The sequence below is a fragment of the Panthera leo genome, chromosome A1 (genome assembly GCF_018350215.1).
Source record: "Panthera leo isolate Ple1 chromosome A1, P.leo_Ple1_pat1.1, whole genome shotgun sequence".
Lineage (NCBI taxonomy): Eukaryota > Metazoa > Chordata > Mammalia > Carnivora > Felidae > Panthera > Panthera leo.
Window position 1 is genome coordinate 25661606 of NC_056679.1, and position 12756 is coordinate 25674361.

The following is a 12756-nucleotide window of genomic DNA, read 5'->3' on the forward strand; positions in this document are numbered from 1 at the left end:
AGCTTAACATTTCCTGGTGGAGACAGAATAAAAAAAAAAAAAAAAAGCAGTGTGTATTAGAAGACAGTGAGTGCTACCTAGAGAGAGAAAGCAAAGAAGGTGATAGGTAGTTCTGGTGTAATTGTCAGTGTCAGTCATAATGAAGGTGACATTTGAGCAGAGACTTCAAGGAGGTGAGTGATCAGAGCTATGGGGACCGCTGCTGGGGGAATACGGATGCAGGCAGAATGAACTGCAAGTGCAAAGAGCTTGAGGCAGGTGCTATAGATCAGAATGGAAGCCACTGTGGCTAGAGGTGAGCAATCCTGGGGTGGAATTGTAGAAGACTGGGGAAGAGGACGGACCTGCTAGGGCCTTGTAGACGATGGGATTTTGACTTTTTACTCTTGTGATAAGGGTAGTGCGGGGGAGTGGCATAATTTATGTTTTAGAAGGATTAATGTGGCTACTCATGGGAATTGACTTAAAAGGAGATGAGTTAGGAAGCTATTGCAGTTATCCAAGTGAGAGATACTGGGGACTTGGACCAGGGCGGAGCTCGGGAGGTGATGAGAAGTGTTGGATTCTGGATCTGTTTGGAAGGTAGGTTTGGGCCAACACGATTTGCAGGCTGTGAGGTAAACTCAAGACAAGAATAACTTAGTTTTTTGCCAGCCAAGCAGAAAGATGTGGATTGAACAGATTTGGAAGAAAGACCAGGAGTTCAGTTTGGAATACGTGTCAAGAAGATATATCAAATAAGCTGTTAGTTTGTACTTTCAGGGGAGATTTGTGGCTAGAGCTGTGAATTTGGGTGTCATCTGCATACAGATCATATTTAAAGCCATGAGATTGTTTACTTAAAACCTTCTTCAACTCTGCCTAAGATTATTTTACACTAACTTGATGCCAAATCAGCCTTTACTGTGTGCCAAATGCTGGGAATATGAATGCGCCTAAGACAGTCCTAAGACAGGTGAGATGGTTTGGTGAGATGGGTTCATAAATAATAACCACAACACAGCATGACTGGTGCTGGAGGCATATGAAAGGTGATTTCAGAGTGTGGAGGAAGTTGGGGAAAGTTTTTGGAAGAAGTGTCTTGGGAGATGTTTAGGATTTTGGAAGAGATACTTTTGTAAGTCGGGGCAAAGAGGTGTGAGTACAAGGCGAGTTCTAAAGATTGCACTTTCTGTTGCGACTGAAGCCGAGTAAGTGGAGGGTATGGGGGAAGAGTAGCATGAGAAAATATACCGGCATCTCATTGAAGGATTCTGGGAAGTCATTCGTAGATTTTCCAGCAACCTTGTGACCATTGGAGGATTATTTTTCGGTGGTGTCAGTGCACAGTGTCTATTGGAAGAGAGGGCTTAGGAACTGGAAGACAGTCTGGGAGGCTGTCAAAGTAATCTAGGTGAAGGATCAGGGTTTCAGAGCTGGATCACAGCCATAAGAAAGGAAAGAATTTGAGAGAAAATGTATTTCACAAGGTTGTTTTCCTGGTATAAAATTGATGCTGAAAAGCTGTATTGGGATAGTATTGTTTACATTTCTAATGTTTGAAATAACAAGAAATGTCATCAAGGTTAGAGTAGCCATTCCTTTCTTTGATGCCTTTGAAGCATTGTATGGACATCTAATCTTACCAATTATGTGTTCATTTGAAACATATTTATTTGGTAGACTAGTCTTAATCTTTGTTAGTTTGTTTGAACTACTTTTCTTCCTAGAAGAGGTAGTTTCTGCCCAAGTATTTGTGACATGATAGAGCAAATAAAAATTTAAAAAATTGTATAGTTGCAAATATTTATGGATTTCTTTTTGTTTCTTAGTTAAGCGTTCTTATTTTCCACGAAAATATGATGCAAAGTTCACTGACGTCAACTTCCCTCCCAGTAGAAAACAGAAGAAAAAGGTATTTTTAAAGATATTCTTGAATGGGACACTTCGGTCCCTATGTCACTGTTTCATGCCTTGCGTTTCTAACGTAACTGTTTCAGTGTTTTGCATCCATTATTGACACAGTGGGGCCTTGCTATAATAGGATCTTTAAAGATCTTAGCTTTAAGTAAAAACTTTAAGCAAAATCTTTTTGAGAAGTAAATGGAGAAATTGTAGAGAGAGAAAACATTGAATTCATTTCAATATATTTTCAAAAATAAACATAACAGAATTGTGATTATGAGTAAATATAAATGTTATTAAACCTTGGTGAACTAAATATTTATATATTAGCAAATTGGAAGGGGAAGGATGGAATTTAGGGAGAAGAACAGAAGTCCAAACTTTCTCTTATAAAATTGAAAGTATGGAGTTGAGAACAAATTATAATGACATAAACTCTTTATTTTTCATTATCTTTTTCTTTTTGACACAGGGATCTTTTAGGAAAAAATACTTCTGTGATTGAAAAAAGAGCAGTTTCTTCTTCTTGTGTCAAAATCAATTAAAATTAAATGTAATGTTAATTTAAAATAGTTTATATTTAGTTTATCCTCTGTGCCTGAAGTCATGTCTGAAATTGTTCAGGCAAGATTTTTTTGTGTTATTATTGTTACTTTATTTATTTGTTTATCTTAATTCATTGTACTGCTTCAGTTCTTTTCAGTAGTAGATATTTATCATTTTTAGGAACAAAGTTATTGTTTTTTAAAAATCAGGATCAACTCTTTGTTATGCTTCAGGGACCAAATCTTAAAATAGGCTGCTTTCTGAGGAAATTTATAAATCTGGTCTGTTTTAAAGATGTGCATTAATTAGTGTCAGGGCATCTGACTGGCTCAGTTGGTAGAGGATGTGACTCTTGATCTTGGGGTTGTAAGTTTGAACCCCGTGTTGGGTGTGGTGATTACTTAAAAATAAAATCTGGAAAACAAATAATGTCATTAGTTTAGAATGAGTCGAATAAAGTCTACAGCATGAAATTAGTATTCCTCATTTTGACATGAAAACTGTGTAGCTAATATTAACAAAATATTGTACAAGTGTATTAACATAATCCCAATGTTAAACAATAGAAGGCCATTTCCTAGTCTCATTGTAAACAATTTTTTTGTTTTAAATTTAAGAATAAAAATAGCAAATTGGGAATAAGTAACTGACCTTTACTAAATGATTCTTTTTTGGGGTTAAAACAAAATCTGATATAGTTGTTTTTCCTAAAAGTTGAAATGCTGTTTTGTTTTTAATTTTTTTTATTTTTAACATTTATTCATCTTTGAGAGACAGAGAGCTAGAGTGTGAGTGGGGGAGGGGCAGAGAGGGAGGGAGACAAAGAATCTGAAGCAGGCTCTAGGGTCTGAGTTGTCAGCACAGAACCTGATGCAGGGCTCGAACCCATGAAACTCAAAATCATGACCTGAGCTGAAGTCAGACGTTTAACCAACTGAGCCACCCAGGTGCCCCAAAATGCTGTTTTACCATGAGTATTGATTAGACCATTTTGACATATGCTGTGCCCTTAATTAGATTACCAATTTGATCTACTCGCAGTTTATATTCTACTCAGATTTAACAATTTTTTTATAATGCTTGTTTTTCCTAATATATTTCCTATAGAAAACAAAACAGAATTATCCTTTCATTAGAAACGTATTCAGAAGTTTTCCCCACATACAGGGATTATGTGAGAAAGTACATACTACTGAGAGGATAGTTATATTTTCATCATTGAGTAAACATTTTTTATCAAAAATCTAATGCTTGTTTTTGTTTGCAGAAAAGAAAGGAACCAGTTTTTCACTGTTTTTGTGATACCTGTGATCGTGGTTTTAAAAATCAAGAGAAGTATGATAAACACATGTCTGAACATACAAAAGTAGGTTTTTCTTGGTTGCCCTGAAGTGTCTTTAACAAAATGAGTATATTTGGTAGAAATTCTGAGCTTTTTTTCCTTAAAAGTTTATAGTTTTCATAGAAATGTCATTTGATGTCTTGACACATTGAGATAGGGACCCTGGGATTTGCAGTTGGAGGGTGGGGAGCCTACTGCTTCAGGAAGAGGCAAGATGGCAGTAAAGAAAGGAGGTCTGACAACTGTGTGTGCTCACCTCCTCTGCTTGGTAAGAGTGCTGGGCCTCACCCCAGTTGCTCTGTGTACCTTTGTGTGTTTTTTCCCCTTTAAGGCTGCCCTTGACCATTTAATCACACTATGTAATTTGCCATGGCCCATCACTCTCTAAGGTTGGTCTGGACCTTATTAAGTACTTTAAAAAAAAATGCTCTTAATTTGGAAAGGTTCTTTTTCAGTTTATAGGAATGCCCCTTCAACTTTAGGAGTTAAGAAAATTTTATAACATTGCCGATGTCATGTATATACTAAGTAGAGAAGTAAATGATATGTGTTACTGTACTATCTGCTTTGAGAATGTCATTCCTTTTTAAATACAACCTGGTTTGGAGTGCTCTTTATTTTGCTATTGACATAGTTTGGGATGCTGTCTATCCCACATAGATGGGATAACTATGTAGCTCAGTGAGATTATGTTTGAATATGCAGTAGTAGGGTAAAATTAACATAGAAAACATTGAATAGTCTTTTTCTTTAAACTCTTGCAGTGTCCTGAGGTAGATTGTTCTTTTAGTGCACATGAGAAGATTGTCCAGTTCCATTGGAGAAATGTAAGTTCTTGTGTGAATTTTTGTTTTGTTTTTTTATTCACATTCTTTTTAATTCATTGATTTGTTATCTTCACAGCTCTTCATTTACATAGCCTAGTAATAAGTAACATGGAGTACTTTGTATTATTCAGTTTGTTTTTTTTTAAATTTTTTTTTAACATTTATTTATTTTTGAGACAGAGAGAGAGGGAGACACAGAATCCGAAACAGGCTTCAGGCTCTGAGCAGTCAGCACAGAGGCCGACGCGGGGCTCGAACCCACGGACAGTGAGATCGTGACGTGAGCTGAAGTCGGACGCTTAACCGACTGAGCCACCCAGGCGCCCCTGTATTATTCAGTTTTATCTTCACAGACCACTATGTGAAATAGATAAATATCGGCCAGAATTAACATTAAAAAAAAAAAAAAAAAGATTTACCGAGCGCTTTAGAACTGATTTCTGCACTTGAGTTTCTTGACCACAAATTCTTTGCTTGCTTTATTATGCCATGCTGCTTCAAATCGTTCTGTGTATTCATTATTTCTTTAGCTACCTCACTCAATTTTGGGTGATGGGTCATTCATTTGGGTACATGATATTAGTTGAGATATGGGTGACATACCTACTTTGTAACCAAAATTGCATTACTCCTTTTTTCCTTATCAATTGCACTAATCTGAACACATGAGAAATTATCCCTTTTTCTTTAACGGGAAAGTCACAATATGGATGGATAAAACCTGCTTACTTAGTTTTAAATTTGTCTCTGCTAGTAAATTTAATGTTGAATACAGAGTCTCCATTATCCCCCATAATTGAAATTTAGTCAGAAACATACAATATGAGGAGGCCTGGCTGGCTTAGCCGGTAGAGTGTGCGACTCTTGATCTCAGAGTTGTGAGTTCAAGCCCCACGTGGGCGTGGAGCCTGCTTAAAGATAAAAAAAGATTAAAAAAAACCCAAAACCCAAACATGTACAATATGCTTCCTGATGTTCATCAGGCTTTTTCTCCCTAGATGCATGCTCCTGGTATGAAGAAGATCAAGTTAGACACTCCAGAGGAGATTGCAAGATGGAGGGAAGAAAGAAGGAAGTGAGTCAAGAGTTCAGAACTAGTGACGTAATTTTTTCTTCTGTGTCAAGGCTGAGTACTTCCAAATAATGGCCATTCTGGCTCTAATGAGTAATTTGAAAAAGGAAATTTGGTGTTTTTTAACATTGCAAATATTCATCTGAAAACGACTAGTACTGACTAATTTTGCTGTTCTTCCGAGTTGGTATACAGTGACTTTGAGATTGTTACTTGATGTTTCAAATATAAGCATTACAATTTTATTAGGGTAGTTTTGATTCATTGAATTCCCTTATGATGTTGGTGCTAGGGGATAGGACAGTAAGCTATATTATATGAGGCTATTATTGAATAAGTTTTTAGAAAACCTAATAGGAGTTCTTTGTAAATGACTGGTTACATAATGGGACTGTAGTCTACTCTTTGAGGGCAGCTACTACATGCCCCCTGTGTCAGAAGTTCAATGTCGAGGCAGTAATGAGTGGGTACTCTTACTCAAAAAATATATAATGCTTTGCTGTGTTTTTCCTTTGATTTTTTTTTTTTTTTCCCAGCAAAAATTTGTTGACTGACTGCAGCATGCTAGGTAGAGGGAGTACAACAATGATACACGGGTTTATCCTTAATTATAAAAGGCCAGGAATTCTTTCCTTTAAGTAATGTCTAAGAAATTTGGCCATGTGACTTAGGGCTTTATGCTTATTAAGGAAGAACATTTCCTAGATGTCTAGCTAGGATATTCTATGAAAAACCCTAGTGGGACACTGTTTTATTGTCTTCTCAGAAAGGACTATAATATCATCCTGAAGCTGAAGCTAAGGCAGAACTCTTAGAATGGTCAGACGCATTTTTAAGTCAAACAGTGTTTTTCTGGCATTAAAAAATGAAGAGAGCCTGAGATGAAAAAGGGGATAGTTCTCTTCTAAGGTCAAGAAAGGTACTTGAAACTTTTGACTGGCGGGTCAAATTTTTACTTTGTTCAGCTTAATTTAAGGTTTTAGTTTAATTTTAAATTCAACATTTTTATGTGTAATGAATTATTTGAGACTATGTACTTTATGAAAAAAAGAATGTTAGTCAAATTATAGGTATTTGTTATCTTCACTACCATCATCCTTAAAGTCTTGGATATATGAGTGAGATAAGCTTGATCAGATGCCCAGCAAACAATAAAACATGACATGGCATGTTTTATTATTTTGTTAATACCTGCCTTGAGTACGGTGTGAGGTTGAGTAAATGTCCCAGTGAAACACACCCCAGAGTTATCTTACGCTTTATATAGCACTCACTGTCGCGCTTTTAAACTTCTTAAAATACATGTTTTTGGGTTTTTTTTTTTTTTTTTATTATTTGAGCATAGTTAACATACAATGTTATATTAGTTTCAGGTGTACAGCGTAGTGATTAAACAGGTTTATATGTTTTGCTCACCAGAGTGTAGCTGCCACCTGTCGCCATGCAATGCCGTTACAGTACCATTGGCTATATTCCTGTGCTGTACCTTTTAGCCCTGTGACTTAGTCATTGCATACTTGGAAGCCTGCATCTCCCACTCCCCTTCACTCATTTTACCCATCCCTCCACCCACCTCCCCTCTGGCAACCATCAGTTTGTTATCTCTATGTGTATAGGGAACTTTATTATTTAATTTGCTTAATTTTTCAGATTCCACATATAAGTGAGATCATATGGTATTTGTCTTTCTCTTTCTGACTTATTTCACTTACCATAATTCCCTTCAGGTCTTAAGTTTTTAGTTTAAATCCACTTACATGTAGTATTGTGCCAGACGTTATACTATTAGGTGAAAAAGTTAGTTACTGCCCGTTAAAGCTTCGGAGGTAATTCTGAGGGAAGCCCGCATAAACATAAAGATTTAGAGCCAACTGAGAGCAAATAGAATTTAGTAGATGTGTGTAGTTGTGTCGGTTATTAATATAGTGTGCAGAGATGGAGAGGGTGAAGGGATAATCAGAAGAATTGAATCTTTAAGCAAGTAGAGTATAGCCATGGGTTAATACATGCCTTGGGTACGGTGTGAGGTTGTGACTAAATGTTCCAATGAAATACACCCCAGAGTTATCTTATGCTCTATACAGCGCTCACTGTCTCACTTTTATTTTTTATTTATTTTTTATTTTTTATTTTTTTTTAAATTTTTTTTTTAACGTTTATTTTACTTTTGAGACAGAGACAGAGCATGAACGGGGGAGGGTCAGAGAGAGAGGGAGACACAGAATCTGAAACAGGCTCCAGGCTCTGAGCTGTCAGCACAGAGCCCGACACGGGGCTCGAACTCACAGACCGCGAGATCGTGACCTGAGCCAAAGTCGGACGCTCAACCGACTGAGCCACCCAGGCGCCCCAACACTGTCTCACTTTTAAACTTCAGCATGGACTTGGTGGATTTAATAGAATTTCAGTCTCATCTTTGGCTCACGAACGAAGGAGTTGTAGGCCTCTCGGAGAGAGTATACTAGAATGCCTTTTTCTCTTTATCTCCTTAGCAGAATCTTACTATCTTGAAAGACTGTCTTAAATGTCACTTGGTTTGTCACTCTTTCTCAACCTTCATTTCCTTTATCTCGGTGCTGCCAGAGTGCTAGTCTGTAACAAGTTAAGGAACTTGTACCAGAATGTGAATTTATTCATCACTTTTATTATTCAGGAAATCTTGCTAGGAAAAAGATGTCAGCTGATCTAAACATTTTGCTGAGCGACAGAAGTGACGTATACTCTGGCATCAGTGTGTGGACTGGCTGCCAGTCCATGGCCTGCCGTAACGCAAAGCACTATCTGCTACCTCGTTTGTGAATACGTAGCTTAGTAATACGACCACAGTAGCGCGTGTTGCCTTCTATTATAGTTGGCCCTAGTCTTGGACATCTTTGATTCTGCTGCACTTCGCACTGTGCCTGGAGCTTCGTATGTGGAGGATAAATGCTTGTTGATCGAATTTCTTTTTGTTGTTGTTGATCGAAGTCCTGTTAAGTGGTGCAGAGTAGGAAGACCCAGTCTTGGCATGAGGGAGCAAGTTGCATTGTCAAAGTAGTCAGGACCATGATGTAGTTTGACTTGGTGAAGAATTTTGAAGCATTTTATCAAGTATATGTTTTTGTTTTGTTTTGCTTCTTCGTTTTAATCACCTGGTTTAATGTTTTTCTGATTATTTTACACAGAGGAATAGTAAAGCAAGAGGAGTTAACTCCGCTTTCTGTCTGATATTTAGTTTTTCAGGAGCGGATGCTACCAGTGTTGAAGATTGTATCCTGCTAGATGGGGTGGAAATGGCTTGACTGCTAAAACACTAACATAGTCCCCTTACTACTTAGCCCTGACTTTGATCATTTGCAAGTTAGTGTAGCTCAGTGGTGCCAGCCCCTTTCATAAATGTTTAATTCTTTTTAGGAGAGTAGCAATGGCTGCTAGTCAGAAAAGATTATAAAGCAACTAAGAAGTTAACTAAGTAAACTTAGTTGTTGAATCTCTCAAGTTTTGAGTTCACTTAACTCAGTAGGAAAAGTCTGATGAGTTTCTGATTTGTCAGCTTTGGTTCTCTTATCTGTAGTCAGTGTGTAAACAGAGTCATTAGATGAACTTTGGGAATATTAGACCACTATTAATGGTCACCACCTCCGTTGACTCTCTGCTACAAGTCTAGCTATTTTACTCTCTCACAATCCTTCCTTCCTTCTCAGCCTGTAAGAGAAGGACCTCAATCTAGTCTGGAGGAGTGCAGTGTTCCTTGACAAAGGGAAGTTGAGCTAAACTCAGATCTAACTAGGAAAAGATGAGGGGAGGCAGAGAGTAGTGTCCAGATGGACTGGCATGTTCAAGGGACTTGACTATAGGTAAGAGATGACAGAAGCTCTTAAAAGATGGCAGTGTTACAGACAGAGAGAACTAGGTGGGTACAGAACATTTGGGAGATAAATGGGCACTATTTGGTGATAGAATGTGAGGTAGAGGAGGAAACAGGTTTTGAGGAGACTTCCAAGTTCCTGACAGGAACTTGGTGAATCTGAGAGGCGAATCCTGGAAGAGGGTGTGGAGATACTGATTTTGGACATTGTTCAGTATGAGGAGATTCTGAGATACTTACTTGAAGATGTTGCATAGATATTGGGACTTGGACTGGACTGGCCTGGAGATAGATATTTTTAAATCATGAAATTACAAATGTAAAGACATTCTCCCCAGAGAGGACAGAGAGGACAGAGTGAAAGGAGAAGGCAGCCTAACAGGATAAAAACCAACAAGACTGCTGAGTTGAGAGCCAGAGAGGTAGAAGAGAGCTAAGAACATGACATGTCACAGAAGCCAGTGGACAGGAGAATTTTAAGAAGGAAGATGTGGTTAGTAGTAACAGTGTAGTTTGCTGTGGAAAGGTCAGATAAAGCAAGAACAAAAAGTGATTATTTGATTTTGTGACATGTAGGGGCTCCTTGATGTGGACACAGGTGATTGATTGCTCCTTCGCTCTTCTCCTTTGAGTTTCCTGCCATCTGTCTACACAGATCTCTGCAGTCCTGACACCCTCCCCAGTGATTCCCAACAAGATGGTTGCAGCTGCCTTTGCCACCTGCCCTTGACATATTTGATGCTCCAACAGAAGTGTGTATACTTTGAATTCCCCTGACTTTTTGAGACTCAGATTGTAATAGTTCATTCAGTACCTTTTCATATTCGGATTTCCAGTGTCCTTCACCTCTGTGCATGCAATTTTAGCCTCTTTTGTGGTCATTCTCTGGACTTTTTGTCCTGAAAATCTTAAAGTTGGGCATACTCCTCTTTTCTAATTTTTTTAAAGTGTTTTTTTTTTTTTTTTTTAAGTAATCTCTACACCCAATGTAGGGCTTGAACTCACAACCCCCAAATCAGGAGTCACATGCTCTACTGACTGAGCCAGCCAGGCTCCCCTGGGCATACTCCTCTTTGATCATAACCTCCATTCTGTCCAGCTCTGTTACCTCTGCCTGGTCTGGGACTAGTTGAGACCTCCCATCCCTTACCCCTTTTACTTTCTTCTTCCATCATCCTCTCTGTCTTCCCTTCGCTTCAGCTCCTCTGGTTAATATCTCAGCTCCTTATTCCTTCATCCTTCGTTGTAGCCACCTGGCAAAAATGTCAGCTCTGGCTCAGGTGCTGAGCGCTGTTCAAGAAAATCACACAGTTGAAGTGTTCTCTGCAAGGAACTGACTTAACTGATGAGAAGGCTAGGTCATTTTCTTAGTATTTGTTCCTTGTTGTGCAAAATTAGATGTTCAATAGGCATACATTTCTTGGTTATATAGGTGACTATGTAGAATAAAATTTCAATAAATTTGTTAAACTGATTTTATTTAGTTTAGCCAACAAAGATGCCAGTAAAAACAGCTCCTTAAAAGTGGCAGTCAGGATTCTGTAATGTGGGCTTAACATGCATTTTCTGATTATTTCCACATTTCTTGCTCCTAGGAGCTCTTTGTCCCGGCTAGACCTGTTACTAAGCGTCTCCCAAACAGGTTTTCTGGCCTTTCAGCTTCAGTTTTGCTCATGCGGTTACTTCTAGAAAAATCTTACCTATTCTATCTTTGAGTTTTGCCCTTAGACCAGCTAAATCCTGCCTCTTGAGGGCTTTTTTCCCCCTCATCTGGCTAGAGGACTATCTTGTCCTTCTTTTCTGTCTGCCACTTTAATACAGATGTCCCTTATGATCCTATTAATGAACTTCTTTGCATATGTGTCTTTTTTTTAAAAAAAACTGAATTATAGTCTTTAGAAATATAAATATGTGGCTGTTTTACCTCCTGGTGCCATAGATCTAAGGGATGTTTGTAAATGTTGGTATATGTTTATGGGACTGGAAAATGTTTTTATTATGGGTGTAATTCTCTTATGGTATATTCAAGTAAGTGTTTGTAGAAATTTTGCTGAGATTCATATTTTTAATTCCTGTTTTAAACCATACCTTTGTCATTTTTATTTATTTATTTTTGTACCTTTGTCGTTTCTAAAGAAATTGGGCAGAAATGTGTTGATTTGATTAATAATTGTGGTTGGAAGCCAGTAATAATAGCTAATAGTACTTAAACTGCTGTGGTTTTGAACATTAAATTCTCACCACATAGGACAGACCATCACTAGACCAGCCAAATTGATGTGTGTCTGAATGCATTTCTTTTCTAACGTAGCTTCCCCACATGCATATGAACTATGCCCCCTTGTGGTTTTGTGTAAAAAATGCTTTAGCCTTTGAAGATGAAAACCAGCTTAGGTAGCCTGTGTAAAATCCCTAGTAGAAGGCTAGTTTGACTTTCTAATGGTAGCAAGAAATCCTAGTACCCTTTGAATTTATGTTAACGTATGTTTGACTAACTTCTTGACAATTGGTTAGCTTAAAAATTAGAGAGAAACATTCAGTATTTCAAAAGGCAAACATTGTATGTGGCTGAGGTCACCAAAAACTTAAAGCAGTAGACACTTGCCTTTCAGACTCTTAACCTAATATGAGCTCTAAGATAAATAAATGTGAGGTGGCCATGAGACCACAGGCAAGTAAAGGCTGAATTTTAGCCATGTAGGGATAATAATGACTGGTTAAGGTGTACTTGGAATCTTTGGAAGGCAGGCAGGGTTACTAATTTGTTTTACAAAACTTCTTATAGGAGGTATAGTGCCCGCTCACCTCTCCTCCCCCTTTATTTTAAGGTATGTTGTCTACACAGTGAAATTCATCCTTTTTAATGCATAGTTCTGACAGATGTATGTAGTCGCGTGATCACCACCGCAGTCAAGGTATAGAACTATTCCATTATCCCCCCACATCCCCTCATGCCCGATGTGGTCAACTTCTAGCCCAGCTCTAGCCCCTGACAACCACTGATACGTTTCCCGTTGATGTGTTTGTGCCTTTGCAGAATATCGTGTCGATGGAATCATACGGTGTGTGACTTTTTGAGTCTGACTCTTGCTTATTAGCACAGTGCCTTTGAGATTCATTTATATTGTTGTATGTGGTAGTGGTTCGTCCCTTTCTGTTGCTGTGCTGTTCCACTATAAGGATGTACCACAATTTGTTCATTTACTTCTCAACTGAGGGACATTGGGATGTTACCAGT

The 12756-nt window shown here is 38.1% G+C and overlaps 1 protein-coding gene across 1 annotated transcript in view; it reads left to right on the forward strand.

The window, feature by feature from the left end:
* NUFIP1 (nuclear FMR1 interacting protein 1) overlaps nt 1–12756 on the forward strand; it is a 39522-nt gene that overhangs the window by 656 nt on the left and 26110 nt on the right. Inside the window, exons 2-5 of the mRNA XM_042922094.1 lie at nt 1812–1894; nt 3698–3796; nt 4537–4599; nt 5598–5674. Of these exons, the coding sequence (XP_042778028.1) occupies nt 1812–1894; nt 3698–3796; nt 4537–4599; nt 5598–5674 (322 nt within the window). The remainder of the gene's footprint in view (nt 1–1811; nt 1895–3697; nt 3797–4536; nt 4600–5597; nt 5675–12756) is intronic.